Below are 17170 nucleotides of genomic sequence, written 5' to 3'. Positions count from 1 at the left end.
TCCAAGGAAATTGTGTTTGTCAAGGTCACAAATGGTGTTGTCAGTTCAGAAGGCCATTTCCCAATGCTTCTTTCTCCATGTATTTGTTACACTGGACTCACTGATCCTTCCTCCCTGATTTCTAGGACACCATATGCTTTGCTCCTACCTCATTTGCTGCTCCTTTTCTATCTCTTGTGCCGATTTCTCCTCCTCTCAGCTCTATCAGGTGGCCTTCGACTAAACTAACTCTTCCTTCTCCTTACCACTTACTCTTGAAGTGGTCCCCTCTAGTCTCATGGCTCGAATTGCCACCTAGACCCTAGCGATTCCTGCTCTAAGTTGGTGTGGCTTCAAAATATGTTGAAGTCCTAACTTCAGCATCTCTGAATACAACCTTATTCGGAATAGGAAAACTTTCTATGTCCTTATACAAAGATGAAAGTTGATAGGAAGATAGACACATGGGGAGAGTGTCACGTGGTGACAGAAGACGGATTGGAGGGACGCAGCTACAAGCCAGAATGGCTTCATTCACTCACGTGCTGGTTACAGGTTGCAGCTCTGGGGACCAGGCTCCATTCCCTGACCAAGCAACAGACAGTGTCCCAAGGACTGCCAGTCAACAGCAGAAGCTAGGAAGAAGCAAGGAAAGAGCCACCTAGTCTCCAAGGGTTCATAACCCTGCTGACATGTCAATTTAAAATGTCTAGCCTCAGCCGGGCCTGGTGGTGCACGCTTGTAATCCCAGCATTTGGGAGGCTGAGACAGGAGGATCTCAGTTCATGGACAGCCTCAGCTACTTAGAGAGGCCCCTTGCAACTCAGTGAGACCTTGTTTCAAAAAATAAAGAATAAAAAATAGGGCTGGGGGTGTAGCTCAGAGGTAGAATGCCCCTGGTTTCCAAAAAAAAAAAAAAAAGCCTAGCCTTAGCTAGGTATCGTGGCACAAGCCTGTAGTACCAGTCCTAGGGAGGTTGAGACAGGAGGATCACAGACTCAAGGACAGCCTCAGCAATTTAGAGAGACTCTGTTTCAAGATTAAAGTAAAAAATAGGGCTGGGGATATAGCTCAGAGGTAGGTCCCCCATGGGTTTAATACCCAATACCACAAAAGGAAATAAAAAGAAGCTTCTAGCCACCAGAACCTAGAGAGGATAAACTCCTGTTGTTTTAAACCATACAGTCTGTGATCCTAGGCGCAGCAACCCTAGAACACCAACACAATTCCAGAGTGGATATGAGCCGGGCGTGGTGGCACACGCTTGTAATCCCCGCGCTTAGGAGGCTGAGACAGGAGGATCGCACAGGTTCGAAGCCAACCTCAGCTACTTAGTGAGGCTCTCAGCAACTTAGTGAGACCCTGTTTCCAAATAAAATAGAAAGTCGGTCTGGGAGTATAGTCTGGAGGTAGAAAGCCCCTGGCTTCCACCCCCAGTACCAACAAAACAAAACAAAACAAAACAAAGTGTATGTGAACACTTGTTTCCAGCCTCCAGCTCTCTCCTGAGGCCCAGGCTGGCACGCCCAGCAGCCCACTGCTCCCCTGGATGCCCACCTGGCAGCAGCAGAGAGCAGTTACTGAAAGCAGGAGCCCTGAGGCCTGACTGCCTGGTCCTCAGGCTCAGCCTGGCCTCTTCCTGACTTTGTGATCTTGGGAAGTGTAATCTGTCTGTACCTCAGTCACCACATATGTAGAATAGGAACATTAATACCTATTCATAGAACTCTGGGAGGACTAAATGAGTTATCAGATGTAAAGTACTTAGAGCACCATCTAGCACCTGTTAACTAGTATATTAGAGTTAGTGGTTATTGTAAGGTTCAAAGCTCAACCTGGGGACAGTCCTACTCTAGATCTGCTCCACCCACGGACCTTCTCATTGGCTGCGTTTGTTTATTTGTTTTGTTTGCAGCTCTGGGAATTGAACCCAGGGCCTCACCCACGCTAGCCAAGCTCTACCACTAAGCCATTGCTCTTCATGGTTTTAAACCCCAGGGTCCCATTTGCTCTGGCTAAAACACTTGGAGTCATCACAATTCCTCCCTTTCTCTTACACCCACAACTAAATCAGCAAATCCAATTGATTGTATTATTAAAATGTAGTCAGAATATGAGCACCTTTTACTATCTCTGCCATGACCATCCTAGTATAAGCCATCACCAGGATTTCTTTTCTTTTTGGGGTGTGGGGAGAATACAGGGGATTGAACCTAGGGGCATTCTACCTCTGAACTACACCCCAGCCCTCTAGAGAGGGGGTGGCTACACGTGATCAGTAACAATTAAGGGCACATCTTTCAACTTAAAGAGGGTCCTGAGGCCCGCAGAACTGTAGAAAGAGAATGGGCCCCATCAGAGAAGCAGCACAGGTACAGCAAAGACACTGTCAAGGAACTGCGTGCCTCAGAAAGGCTGTGATACTGTACTCAGGGGCTTAGCAGGGCCTCTGCCAATGCAGAGTCCCAGTAACACGGTGTAACTAGATAACGCACTGCATGGTTTATAAACCTGTTATCACTGTTGGTCTCAACACAATCCCATGCAGGAAGAGGGGGGCCTGTCACTGAGGCAGAGGGTCAGTAGACAGGTCCTGTCGAGATCAGCCTGCACTGGGTGCCCCTTCTGTTGAACTGGTAAACATTTGGTTCCTATGGTGAGAGAAGGTACAGCCTGGGGCTTCCATTTTTAAAATAGAACCAGGAGGATTTGCTGACTTAGTTGTGGGTGTGAGAGAAAGAAAGACAGACCCGGGGACACCTCGTCTGGCCTTGGTCTTGGCTCATCACCCACTGCATTTCAGCTTCAAAATGTGTAAAAGGGGAGACAATCGTAGTCCTTATAGGGATAGAGAGAGGATTAAATGAGTTGGGATTCATTCACTGCTGGGATCACTGCCTGCACAGCAAGCCCTTCTGTGATCTTTTTGCCAGTTCTGCAAACCACAAAATGTTGGTGGCCCCAAAGAGCAAGCTGCCCCCCGCCATGCGTCTGTGTCTTCCACGCCTAAGGAAGAAACTAAACCGGGGGGTCTTTGCTATCTCTCAGTCTGGAGTTGGAGGAGGGAGCCGGGGCTGCGATCCCGCCGGGCGTGGAGCGGGAGGCGGGCTTGGGGCTGGGTTTGGGGCTGGGGCTCCCCGCCCCGGGGCGGTCCCGGGCCTCCCGCCGGCCGCTCTGCCCTCGCCCGGCGCTGCGCGCTCACCATGGCGGGCCGGGCGCCCGGGTGGCGGCCGCTGGCCCTGGCCCTGGCCCTGGCCTTGGCCTTGGCCCTGGCCCTGGCCGGGAGGACGCCGCGCCCCGCCGAGCGCGGGCCCCCGGTGCGGCTGTTCACCGAGGAGGAGCTGGCGCGCTACGGCGGGGAGGAGGTAGGCGGCGGGGGGGCGCGCCGGGGCGGCCGGGCTGGGCCAGGCTCTGCCCGGAGGCCGCCTCCAGCCTCCTCTCGCTGGTCTGAAGACGAACCTCAGGACTGTTTTGTTTTTAACGTTAGCACCTCCTGGGGGCGCTCACTCGGCCTACTTTCTGGGGAAAGTGGATGGCCAGGAGGGAGGCAGCCCGCTCCCTGGTGCGGTGGAGTCGGGGCAGGTCCAGGGCTGAGCCAGGCTTTCCGTGCACTTCCTTTTCCTGCCTCTGGATCTACCCCCGGCCTCCTCGGCCCACTCCTCAAACTCTCGCCCGGATCCGGGAGCAAGCTCAGAGGGGGAAACAAGTTCGGGACCCCACCCCCCTACACACACACACACACACACACACACACACACACACACACACACACTCACTCACATATCCAGTAGTCCCGAGGCCCCTGGGAACTCATAAGCACCTGCCCATCAAGGTTGGGGCCCAGTGCATGGCTGTTTAGTGTGGGAACAGGATGCTGCTCTGGAGAAGGGTTATGGAGGGCTGGTATTAGATGGGGGAGGTGAAGACACCGAGTTTGGCGGGGACAGCATAGTACAGTGGCATTTCAGAGCGGAGGGGAACCGGTGTCCTGCTTTTACAGATGGGGAAACTGAGGCATGCCCCCCCATCAGTGGTAGAGGAGGAGGAGACAGGATGTCGGCTTGCTGGAACCCTCTGATGAGACTCTCTAGCCCTGGCCTTAGATGGACTGGGGTCTCAAGGGGACTCCAAAACCTGGCCCTTGGCTTTGTAAGAGTTTCCTTAGAACTATGGGCCCGTGGAGGCATGGCTCCATGCCTTAGAACATGGTTCTAAGGCTCCATGCCTTAGAACAAGCAGGGAGCCATGACAAGAATGTGGCTGGATGTTAAGGGATGCCTTTCTCGGGGGCAGCAGAGGGAACCAGATGCCTCAGAGCCAGGGGATCTATGCAGAAGAGTTAGCACAGCAGCCTTCTTGCCAGGGTGGTCCTGTGTTTCCCGGTACCCACCCTTCCCTGACTGATGAGGGTGGCATTCAGCCTATGCTGTGTGTCTTGGGTGCTGAGTCTCTGATGGGCTTCCATGGGCAGCACAATACCCCTGGTTGCTGCATATTTTGCTGGGGTAAGAATCTAAGAAGGAGAGCCAGGCGTGGTGGCACATGTTTGTAATCCCAGCATTTGGGAGGCTGAGACAGGAAGATCACCGTTTGAAAACAGCCTCAGCTACTTAGTGAGGCTCTTTGCAACTCAGTGAGACCCTGTTTCAAAATAAAGAATAAAAATATAAGGCTGGGGGCGTAGCTTGAAGGTAGAATGTCTGTCCCTAGGTTCCATCCCCAGTACCAAAAAAAAAAAAAAAAAAAAAAAAAAGGAATCTATGCAGGGAATCAGAAGGCCTAATGCTTGCACGTTGATCTCCTGACTCCTGCTGCCTTCCCTGTCCTACCTACGAGTACAGCCATGTGCTGAGTTCTTTGAGATCTCATATACATGAGAGTTATCTTGGGGACCCCCAGCACAGAATCCAAGGAAGAGAGAATTCAAAAGGGGGGGCGCAGCAACAAGACAGAATGAGAACTGAGAAATGACCCTTGGTTTGATTTTTTTTTTTTTAATGTTGATGTTGCAGATTGATACTTAGCTAAAGAAAGGAAAGAAAGAAGCTTGACACAGAAACAGGTTAAGGGAAGAGTTGTTGAGGGTGGAGCCCTGAGGGTGTCTATGGGCAGAGGAGCCAGAGAGAGAGAAGAGCAAGGGAAGAGAGGGAGGTGGTGCTGTGCAGAGCTCTGTGGAACTGAGGTTTGTCCCAGAGGTTCTGGTCTACACCTGTCATCCAGGGATAATTAATAGCATCTTCCTTCACTCACAGAGTGTCACAGTTTGTATAATACATCATGTGGTTACCCTGGAGCACCATACCTTTGAATAACATCTGGGTTTGCGTCCCTGTTCTGCTGAGTGGTTTTGGGTAAATTACTAAACCTCAATAGTCTCCATTTTTCCCATCTGTAGGATGCTGGCATCAGTCAGGGATCTGCCAGAGAACAGAGCCAGTAGGTGACAGACAGACAGGTAGATAAATGGCTCATTGCAAGGAATTGTTTACACAGTTGTAGGGGCTGACCGAAAGAGTTGAACATCTGTAGGGCAGGCTGTCAGGAAGGTTTATGGGTGCTCTCCAGCCAGAGCCGATGCTGCAGCCCACAGGTGGAGTTTCTTCTTCTTCAGGGAAGTCTCAGAGCCTTCCAGCCGATTAGATCAGGCCCACCCAGATTATCCATGGTACTGTCCTTTATACAAATCAACTGATTGTAGATGTTAGCACATCTAAAATACCTTCATTGTAACACCTAGATGAGAGTTTGATCAAATAACTGGGTAGAAGAGCTTATCCAATTGACATATAAAACTCACTATCACAATGGCTATAACAAGACTTCCTACTCCATACAAGTGTTTTGGAAAGATTAAATGAGATAGTGATACACCAAGTGCCTAGCACAAGCCTGACATAATGCTTAGCATAGTAAACCTTAATAAATGTTAGCTATTATTATTTTTATTGGCCTATTATTAAAGCTAATTGAGGATATTGAAAGAAAAATCAACTCCTAACTCAGTCTTGCCTGCTATTTTCTATTTCATTTTCTAAAAAGAAATCTGTTGATAAATCGCAAATTTATTTCATGACCCACAAATAGGTTACCAATTTGTAGTTAGAAAAACAGCCTTAGCCTTAGACCATTGGACGGCAAGAAAAAATATATATGTTTTATTTTGCGATACTGGGGTTTGAACCCAGGGGCATTCTGCCTCTGAGCTACACCCTCAGCCCTATTTTTTATTCTTTTATTTTGAAGCAAGGTCTCAATAAGTTGCAGAGGGCCTCACTAAGTGGCTGACGCTGGCTTCAAACATTTGATCCTCCTTTCTCAGTCTCCCAGGTACTGGGATTACAAGCGTGAGCCACCACGCCCGGCTGGAAGGCAAGAATATTTTCTTTAGAGAAAAATAACCAAAGCCAGGTGCGGTGACTCATGTCTATACCAACTACTTGGGAGGCTGAGGCAAAAGGGTGACAAGTTCAAGGCCAGCCTCGGAAACTTAGCAAGATCCTCAACAACTGAGACCCCGTTTCAAAATATAAAATATGAGCCAGGTGTGGTGGCTCAGACTTGTAATCCCAGTACTTGGGAGGCTGAGAGAGGATTGCAGGTTCAAGGACAGCCTTGGAAAATAATGAGACTCTCATCAACCTAGTGAGACCTTGTTCCCCCCCCCCAAAAAAAAAGTATACACATAGACATATATGTATTGGAGGCATCATGGTGACTCCTCCTTTGCTTTCTTGGCAAAGACAGCCTTCCTGCTATTACCTGTAACCTGCTGTGAGCATAAGTATGTAAAATGATATCTCTATGTATGTACCTCTAAGTCACAGACGATCTCACCTGTGCAGGTGGATGAGGGGTTGAGGAGAACAGGAAGGTGAAGCTGGTGCCAAGTGGCTGTTTCTATCATGTTTCTAAGACATTTCTTTTCCTGAGCCTGCATTTACGCTCCTGGAGCTTCTGCCTGCCTCTCTCCTCTCAATTGCCATTTCCCAGGCCTGAAAGCTTGTGCCAGGGCGCTGCTGTTGGTGGATTCCCAACTCAGCAGAGAAGACTCCCCCACCACATACTGGGGTTTAGATGCTGCCTGACCTCTTGGTGTCTGTTACAGCCATGCCTCAAGGGGGCGCTAAGCATGCCTTCTACCCTTTGGCTCTTGACTTCCTCTTAGTGCCTACATTTCCAATCTGTCGTTTCACCAGGAGATAAATATTTTACTACTGAAGAAATCTGAGTGTTAGTGACAAAATGTGGGTCTTTATATCTTCCATACCTGAATGTTATGTTTATATGACTTTTTTTTCCTGGTACTGGAGATTGAACCCAGGACATTCCACCTCCGAGTTACACCCCCAGCCCTGTCTTATTTTTAATTTTTATTTTTCTGGAACAGAGTCTCACAAAGTCACTGAGGCTGACCTTGAACCTGCGATTCTCCTGTTTCAGTCTCCCAGGTATTGTGATTACAGATGTGTGCCATCATGCCTGGCTGTTATGACTGCATGTGGAAAAGTAGTAGATATATATTAAAAAAAAAAAGCAACAGAATGAAATATGGATTTTTTTTTTTTTGTGGCACTGGGAATGGGACCCAGGGGCACTGTCCCTTTGAGCTACTCCCCCGGCCCTATTTTTTTAGTCCTTTTAATTTTGAATTTAAAATTTAAATAAACACTTATTTATTTATTTATTTATTTAGCAGTACTGGGGAGGGAACCCAGGGGCATTCTACCTCTGAGCTACACCCCCAGCCCTATTTTTTATTCTTTAATTTGAAACAGGGTTTCACTGAGTTGTGAAGGGTCTCGCTGAGTAGCTGAAGCTGTCCACAAACTTTGATCCTTGGGTCTCAGCCTCCCAAAAGCTCAGATTGCAAGCGTGTGCCACCACGCCCAGCTCGGAATATGGAAAATTTGACAAAATACTACTCTTATTTTATATTTTGAAACAAGGTCTTACTGAGTTGCTGAGGGTCTTGCTAAATTACCAAGGCTGGTCTTGAACTTGTGATCCTCCTGTCTCAGCAATCACCCAAGCAGTGAGATTACTGGTATGTGTCACCACACCTGGCTTATTATATATTTTAAAAATTGATATTAATACTTAACTCCACTTGATAGGCAGTCAGAGCTGAGGAAGAAGTGATCAGTGAAGGAAAGTGGTAAATCATTACAAAGAAAAGTGCAGCTGGCGGTAGTGAGGTGCATGAGGCGCAGCAGGTGTCAGCGCAGTCAAGGGAAGTTCTGGGGACACTTTGGGAGCCAATCAGGGACTATAAAAGCCAGCTGTGCGCTGAGTCCCGTGCTGTGCCGGTTAGGTGCTCGTGTGATTTGCCCTCAGTGTTCCTGTGAGGCAGGCCAGTGGTATCCTCATGGATGTTAGAGGAACTGAGGCCCGAGAGGTTATGGGGCAGCGGGAAATGGTTCCTTGGGTAAGTTACTTAACTATTCTAGGCCTCAGTGCCTCTGCTAAATGTGGTCATGGGAACACTGGACCATAGCTCTACAAGGACAAGAACAGAAAGAGAGAAGGCCTAGCAGCTGGAACCACAGCCGTGACTCCCACCCTCTCCTGGCTGATGTCCCCTGAGTCCTGTGGGGCTGAGATGGAGAGGAGACCTGGTCCTGGGATTCTGAAGTGATGCCAGTCATGGCAGCCTGAGGGGGACTGGACGGAATGGTGGTGGGGTTCCGAAGTAACATTTTATACCCGCTAATATAGCAAAACTAAATTATAAAACTCATTGTTAGTAGAACTGTGGGTGAAAAACACTGCTGGCATATTTCTGGCACTGGACATGCTTGATGTTTTTGAAGGACAAACTGACAAAATATTACAAGTGATTAAGTTGTTGGTGTACTTACTTCAGATCAGGAACTCCATATATAGAAACAGCCCTAAGGAAGTAACTCACCAAAATAGAAAGCAGTTTGCAGAAAGATAGTAATAATGCTGCCATTTATAGTTCCAAGGACTGTAAATACCCAAATATACCAAGTAGAAGATAACTCCACGCGCAGGTGCACCTTATCGCTTTATGTAAAATGGGTCTCACACAGTTGTTTAAGTGACAAACATTATTTTCCAATATGTGTAGGCAGTAATGTTATATAAAAAAAACCAAACCATGGTAGCAGGGCATGGAAGCACATGCCTGTCATCCCAGGACTTGGGAGGCTGAGACAAGAAGATCACAGTTTCAAAGCCAGCTTCAGCAACTTAGCGAGACCCTGTTTCCAGATAAAAAATAAAATAGGACTGAAGGAATAGCTTGGTGGTAGAATGCCCCTGGATTTAATCCCCAGCAACACACACACACACACACACACACACACACACACACACACACTCAAAAAAAGCAAAACATAAAATAGATCACTTATACTGGTTACATCTATGCATGTTCATTGATGATGAGGAAATTGGACTAAAATCATCATTTAATATGCTTTTTGAATTTTTACCTGTAAAAAGTTGCTCTTAGCTGGGCGTGGTGGTGCACGCTTGTAATCCCTGAGCTTGGGAGGCAGAGACAGTAGGATTGCACAGGTTCGCTCAGGTTCAAAGCCAGCCTCGCTGGCTTAAGAGACCCTGTTTCCAAATAAAAATATGAAATAGGTCTGGGAGTGTAGCCTAGAGGTAGAAGGGTTGCCAGGAACCCCAATACAAAAAAAAAAAAAGTTGCTCCTGTTTCTGACCTTTTTTTTTTTTTTTTTTCCGATACTGGGGATGGAACCCAGAGGCATTCTACCTCCATGCTACACCCCCAGCCCTATTTCTTAATTCTTTATTTTAAAAAAGGGTCTCACTGAGTTGTGAAGGGCCTCACTTAGTAGCTGAGGCTGGCCTTGAACCGTGATCCTCCTGGCTCAGCCTCCGGAATGCTGGGTTTACAAGCATACGCCACCATGCACGGTTGTTTCTGACTTTTCAAAAGGAAGGGGTCGCCTTGTTCCTGCCACAACATTCTGTGAATTCCCCATGCTTTACGGGCGGGCCTGGCATGGCCCAGGCAGGTGGCAGGCTTGCTGAAGACCAGGCTTTGTGGCCGTCTCCACTGTACAGATTGGGAGGGGATCTTGCTGACTCTCCCTTCAAGAGCTGGGCTCTTCACTTCCTCTTCAGAGCTCCTCCCTTGCTTTCTAGGAAGATCAGCCCATCTACTTGGCAGTGAAGGGAGTGGTGTTTGATGTCACTTCAGGAAAAGGTGAGTAGCTTGGCGTATTGAGCCTTTATTTCTGGGGAGCTCAGAAGCCAAAGTGGGTACTTGGAGATGCAAAGGAAGGGAGAGAGCATTGACCAAATCCTTTTCCTTCCTTTTTTTTTTTTTTTTTTTTTTTTTGGTGTGTGTTGTTGGTACTAGAAATTGAACCCAGGGTCACTCTATCTCTGAGCTATGCCCCAGCCCTTTTAATTTTGAAACAGGGTCTCACTAGGTTGATGAGGGTCTTGCTAAGTTGCTGAGGGTGGCCTCAAACCTGCGATCCTCCTGTCTCAGCCTCTCAAGTACTAGGATTACAGGTGTGTGCCACCATGCCAGCCCATTTCTTCCCTCTTAAATGACTAAAGTTAATCATTGTCAGTGTTTTACTTCAGCAGACATTTTCTCTTAGCAAAGAGTTGGCATCATAGACCCCATAGAATAAATTTTAATAACATTTGATGATTTCCCTAATAGTTACTACAGTTTCTGTGGAGGATAAATTATATCATGGAGGTAGTTTTGTAATGGATCTTTTATTTATTTATTTATTTTTGGTGGTATTGGGGGTGGAACCCAGGGGCTTTTCTACCTCCGGGCTATACTCCCAGACCTATTTTATACTTTATTTGGAAACAGGTTCTCACTAAGTTGCTGAGAGCCTCACTAAGTAGCTGAGGCTGGCTTCGAACCTGTGTGATCCTCCTGTCTCAGTCTCCCAAGCGCTGGGATTACAAGCGTGCGCCACCACGCCTGGTTGGATCTTCTTCTATTTGATTCTAAACACTGCTAGGCACAAATAGACTTGGTTTCCACCAACATTTATGAAGACCTGACATTTTTCTTGTTTGCATTTTTAATATTTTCAAGGGACTGTTTTCATTCTGTATTTTCTAGAAACTACTCTCAGCTGTGTGTGATTTATTCCATGTTTTGAATTAGTGGAACCTAGTCTGGTGGCTGGGAGTGGGTGCCGGGCTCCATGTCTTCATTGTTTGCCCTCAGACCTGGACCCTTTCTTAGGAGTGGGCGGGACCTCCAACGCCCCCATGTACAGGCTCCTGGCTGCCCTATGTGCACACCCACGTCTCCCTTCCTCTCCATTCCAGAGTTTTATGGACGAGGAGCCCCCTACCATGCCTTGGCTGGAAAGGACTCCACCAGAGGTGTGGCCAAGATGTCCCTGGATCCTGCAGACCTCACCCATGATACTGTGAGCCAGTTTATGAGTTTTTCTCAAAATGCAACATACCCTTAGATAGGACTTTTTTTAAAAAAAATCTCTGGGAAATAGCAAAGCTTCTTAATTAGCCTATGTACCCTTCAGTCCACATAGTAGATAATCTTCCTATGTCACGTCTACTCAGAAAGATTCCATGGTTCCCCACTGCCAACAGAGTCAAGCCCAAACTTTTGTGAACTTGTGATCCAGCTCAGTGATCTTCTCAGTTTGGCCGCCGGGTTCTTCTCGTGGCTGCACCTCCTATTCAGCTCCTTTCAGGTTTGCTGTTCATCTCTGAGCCCTAGCCTCCAAGCCACACTTGTAGCTTAGTGAATAACCTGGGCTGGGAAGCAAGGTCACCTCTAAGCTGGCATTTCTGTGGAGGAAAAAAAAAAACGGCATTAAAATGTAATCCCCACAGTAAGGCTGGCATTCGCCCCGATTGAGCTCGACATCTAACTGACATGGAGACCAACTGAGAATCAAACTCTTAAGCCATAACAGAAACAAACTAAGGCATTAAGAAAGGGAAAACGTGCTGATAAGTTTCTGATATTATAACAAAAACACCTCAGATAATTAATTACAAAGAGAAAAGGTTTATTTTGGCTCACGGTGTTGGAGGTTTCAGCTCGTGATTGAGTACTACCATTGCTTTTGGGCTGTGACAAGACAGTACGTCATGATGGGAGCATGTGGCAGAACACAGCCACTTACCTCATGGTCAGGAAGACAAAAAGAAAGAAAAGGAGTCCCACAGGTCAGGGCGCAGTGACCTGAAGATCTCCCACCGGGCCCCACCCCTTAGAGGTTGCACCATCTCCCAATAGCGCCAACCTGGAGCCTTCAACGTGTGGGCCTTTAGTAAAAAAGACATTGTAGCTTCAAACTCTAGCAGGAAATGTACATAAATGTGTAGTAGGAGTGTAAATGGTGGTAAAATGAGTCAGAAGGACACCTCACTCCAAGATGAGTATTTTCTGGAGTCTTTATCAATCAAACAACAAAAAACAATGAAACAATTGCTTTCCCCACATCATAACCCCCCCCCCACACACACACACAGGGCTTCCCTTTAAAATTCTGTTATCCATTATAGGGCATGTTGAGATATTATTTATTTTGCACTTGGGGGATGGGGAAGGTAAGGCAGGGTTGGAGAGAGGCCAGAGCCCCACACTGTTTACTTAACCCTGTCCCCTGTGTTTCTTGGGCCTTCTTCCCCAAGACGGGTCTCACGGCCAAGGAGCTGGAGTCCCTGGATGACGTCTTCACCAGAGTGTACAAAGCCAAATATCCCATCGTTGGCTACACGGCCCGGAGAATTCTCAACGAAGATGGTAGCCCCAATCTGGATTTCAAGCCTGAAGACCAGCCCCATTTTGACATAAAGGACGAGTTCTGATGTCCCGCCTGCAGGAGGAGCAAATTCTTGGGAGAGCAAGGCAGGAGGACAGGTGCTAGATCTGCAAACCAGGCTGCCTGAAGCCTCAGAATCACCCAGATCTGAATAAAGCAGACATTTAACCGGGAAGAGTGAATGTTTCTTATTGTCCTTGGTCAAGTGTTCTGTCTGCCTGGGTATCCCTTCCCGCATAGCCCCAGCAGGAAGCCTCCTGAATGTCAGCATGGGCCCCCTGGATGGTCAAGTTAGGAGTGACCTTTATTTCTTCTTTATGCTTTTCTATGATTGCCAGACTTTTCAAGTGCAACCGTGTTGACTCCTGGACAGCCTATAGTTGGTAGGATGATGCTGCCTTTCAAGTCCATGTTTCTGCTTTCCGTCTCTCTCCCTGTGGAGGGGCTATGCAAGCAACGTGGTAGGAATAGAAAGGAATTGACTGGAAGGGAAGACAATGGAAAAGCAAGGCTGTTGACCCAGCTGCAGCCCCATTTGCAGCTGGAATGTGGTAAGGAGGGCCAGAGTCCAGCATGGCAGAGCCTGGCTTGGGGGTCATTTCAAGAACTGTGACACACTTGCCTTATGCTGGACTGAGGTCAGATCTCAGGAGGAAACACCTCTTCAAGGAGGTCAGAGCTGGAAAGCCATGTTCAGAGCCCTGTCCCCGTGAGGCAGTAAGTGCCCTGGCTCTGGGCTGTGATGGCCCGGGGAACACAGCAAGTGGATGGTGGCTTTGAGCACACCACGGCCTTGCTCACTGAGATCTGGCACTGTGCACTTACAGCTTGTTTACTACAGAGGCCAGCGTAGGCTCCCACGCGGCTGGGGAAAATGACTGGCCTGGCAGAGGCTGGGCCTGCAGGCTCTGTCCAGGACATCAGATGTAATTGCCTGAAGCGTTATTTAAGACCATGCTGTGTCAGTCATCTTTTATGCTCCATTTTATAACACGTGACAGCTCAGTACACATGTAATCTCTTGGTGTCTGATTCTACTTTCTTCCCCAGGCTCCTCAGCCAAGCAGAGCTGCCCGAGCCATTTTCAAACTGGCAGCTGTAAGGACTTAGCATGCCTGGGGGTGGCCCTCAGCTGATGGGGCCTGGACAGATAAATCTTCCCTGTAGCCTCGAGGCTCATTCTGTACAGTTCCTCCGTGTCCTGTATCTGTCACTGTGACAAAACAACTGAGAGAATCAATTTATTTACTTATTTAGTTATTTATTTTGCGGGTCTGGGGATAGAACTCAGGGGCAGTCTACCTCTGAGCTACACCCCGTCCTATTTTTTATTTTTTTATTTTGAAACAAGGCCTCACCGAGTTGCGGAGGGCCTCACTAAGTAGCTGAGGCCGTCCGTGAACCGCGATCCTCCTGTCTCAGCCTCCAGAATGCTGGGATTACAAGTGTGCGCCACCACGCCCGGCTTGAGAGAATCAATTTAAAGGAGAGAAAGTTTATTTGGGCTCATGGTTTCAGAGATGTCAGGCTGGGGTTGGTTGGCTCTGGTGCTTTGGGCCTGGGGGAAGTAGAACACCATGGGGTATGGGGTGGAGCGAAGCTGTTTAACTCATGATGGCCAGAAGGCAGAGCAGGGAGGAGGCCAGAGTCCCACTACCCTTCCAGGCCACGTCCCCAGTTACCTAGCTTCCTTCCACTAGACCCCATGTCCTAAAGGTTCTACCACCTCCCATTAGCTGTCAACCAAGACTTTTTTTTTTTTTTTGCGGTACTGCAGATGGAACCCAGGAGCATTCTACCTCCAAGTGACACCCCCAGCCCAATTTTTACTCTTTATTTTGAAACAGGGTCTCACTGAGTTGCAAAGGGCCTCACTAAGTAGTAATAGAGGCTGTCCACAAACCGCAGTCCTCCTGTCTGTCTCCTGAATATTAGTATTACAAGCGTGCGCCACCACACCCAGCTGGAAACAGGTTTCAAAGTCAGACTTTTGAATCCTGGTTTCGTCACTATTTCCCTGGAGAAGTTAGTTAACTTTTCATAACCTTTAAAAGGAGGCAAAAACACCTGGGTGCCACCATAGATGCAATGTGCCCAGCAGACTCTAAGGTCTGGTGCATGCTCAGCTTCTCTTGGTTGCTTTCCTTCCACTCCCGTCCAGCCCCTGCCTCCTGGACTGATGGGCATCTTGGACTTGCCAGCGGGTGCATGGACATAGGAAAGCACTGAGGCACCTTGCAGGGCAAAGGCTGGGCTTTGGAGGGAGTCAGAGCGAACAACTACCGTGTTCTCTCTCTGCTCCATCCCTAGGCACCTCCTGCCAGGCCAGACCTGAAATCCTTAGCCCAGCTTTCCTGATGGAAGCCTCCCTCCTGCAGCCCCAGAGCCTCAAGCTACCCAAATGCCCTGTGGATTCTCCCAGAGTCCCAGGGGTGGTGGGGAGACCTGACAGTTGGCCCAAGGGTGCTACCTAGACCACAGTCTCACTGAGGCCCGACAGCAGCTGTGCCTGGGTGCCCCCACTGTAGTGCAGCTCGTCCCATCCCCCGCCGGGGGGTTGGGTCTCTGTCCAGCTTTCCACTTCCCCCAGGGTCAGGCTCACACTCCAGAAATGACTTGACTTTGGTTCCAGAGAGTGCTCTACTCAGTTTCCCTGGGCCCTTGCACATGCTATTTTCTCTGCCTGGAATGCTCTTCCCCCTTTCCAAAAATGCCTGCAAAACCTTGTCTCGGCTTAGATTCTTCAGCAAGGAAGCTTTCCCGGGTCCTCTTCCTGCCAAGATGGGCACACAGTACCCAGTGTACCCTGGTGGTGGCATTGATCCTGCTGAGCTTTAATTATATTTTGCTTTGTCTTCCCCCCCCCACCAGGCTGGGATGTACTTGTGCCATTCACAGCTCACCACCTAGTACAATGCCCGAATCCTTCTGTGTCTGAAAATATGAATGAATAGATGGATAAATGAACACATGGTAAATGAATAAAGAATGAATGAATGGGAGAATGGGCCGGTACTCCCTCAGTCTGGGCCCCTTTCTTGTGGCCCTTTCTCCCCACACTTAGGGTTGTACATCTGTATACTGAGCCTCTCCCGGAGCACCAGAACAGTCCCCAGCCCTCTCACCACGGCCTCTGGCACAGCTGTGCTGGCATTGCTTCCAGGATCACCCCTGGACCAGCCTTGCCTGAGCTTTTCCACAACCTCATCATCTGGAGAAAGTTTAAAAATAGGAAGTGGTTCCCTGGCAACCACCACAGCAAATGGTAAGCATCATGGGTGGACGAGGGAGGCCTTGGGCCAGGAAGAACACAGACGTCACCCTCACTGGTCACTGCTGGATCTCGGCTGCTCGGGCACCCCCTGAGCTGCCTCCCCTAGCCACGTGGCTCCCTGCAGATCCCCCTCCATCTGGGAGCCCCAAAGGGAAAGCAGGCTGGAGGAGCTACCCTGTCCACCCAGACCATTTATCCTGGCCCAGTGCTGGGTTGGTGCCCGCGCCCTCTTGCGGGGACATGGAGGGGCTCTTCTTGCTGCCCTGCCCTGTCCAGTGCCTTATCTGAGTGGTCAGAAGGACTTTAGCAGCTGCTGGGCAGGAGACTCGTTCCTGCTGCCCAGGGTCTGATATCAGAGATTGTGCAGAGATTGTGTAAGCCCCCTGATGGTTTGGGTTTCTGCCCAGATCTTCAGTTTCTGAGATGCTGGAGGCCCTGGGGTGTGGGAGTCCCCAGGGAGGGGCCTGAGCCATAGAGGGTTCTGGGAGAGGAGGGCTGGGAAGCTTCACTAAAGGGTACAGCTGAGCAGGCTGCATACTTCAGAAAACCTGGCTGCAGTTCCACCATGGAGGAAAAATCCAGCAGCTGAGGCCCAAGGCAGAGGCAGAGCCTGGGGAACGACCCTGAAGTGTCCGAGAGTGGAGGCCTGAGGCCTCTGTGGGCAGCTGGTGCATGTGGCCCTATCTGGAGCTTGCCATCTCAACAAGCCTGCTGCCATCTGATCCCTGTCCATGAGCGAGGCCCCCACTGCCCACCCTGTGCCTCCTGGCATGCTGACTTTGCTTAATCTTCTTGGTCAGATTCCTCCCACGCAGGTGAACCCCCCCCCCCCCCGACAGTTTGCTACTGCCCAGCCGGCCTGAGCTACCCACTCACACTGTTAGGGTTGCTGAGATCCAGCGTCCAGTGTGCCTCCTGTCCCCACCGGCTGCTGAGTCCATGGCAACACCACAGTGGCGCACGCCACTGAGTCGGGCACACATCACCTGCTAATTCATCTGATCCTCCACAAGGAGGTACCAACATTTTACATGGACAAAATTGATCTCAGGAAGCATAAGTAACTTGCCAAAGAAGCCACGCCTGACAAGTAGAAGGTGCAGGAGCCGGGCTTCCAGAGCAGAGCTTTCCTCTGTGCCCG

General features: G+C 49.2%; 1 protein-coding gene across 1 annotated transcript; it reads left to right on the top strand.

Moving 5' to 3' along the window:
• Positions 1-3182: 3182 nt before the first annotated feature.
• Positions 3183-12801, top strand: NENF (neudesin neurotrophic factor; the record flags this gene model as incomplete). The annotated part of the gene is made up of 4 exons (XM_080698567.1): positions 3183-3344; positions 10120-10180; positions 11284-11387; positions 12625-12801. The coding sequence occupies 4 exons, from the start codon at positions 3183-3185 to the stop codon at positions 12799-12801; spliced, it is 504 nt and encodes a 167-aa protein (XP_080554693.1).
• Between the last annotated feature and the right edge of the window lie 4369 nt (positions 12802-17170).

Source organism: Muscardinus avellanarius (genome assembly GCF_963383645.1).
Source record: "Muscardinus avellanarius genome assembly, chromosome: 7".
In the NCBI taxonomy this organism is placed as follows: domain Eukaryota; kingdom Metazoa; phylum Chordata; class Mammalia; order Rodentia; family Gliridae; genus Muscardinus; species Muscardinus avellanarius.
This window is presented reverse-complemented; position numbering and strand designations above follow the sequence as displayed.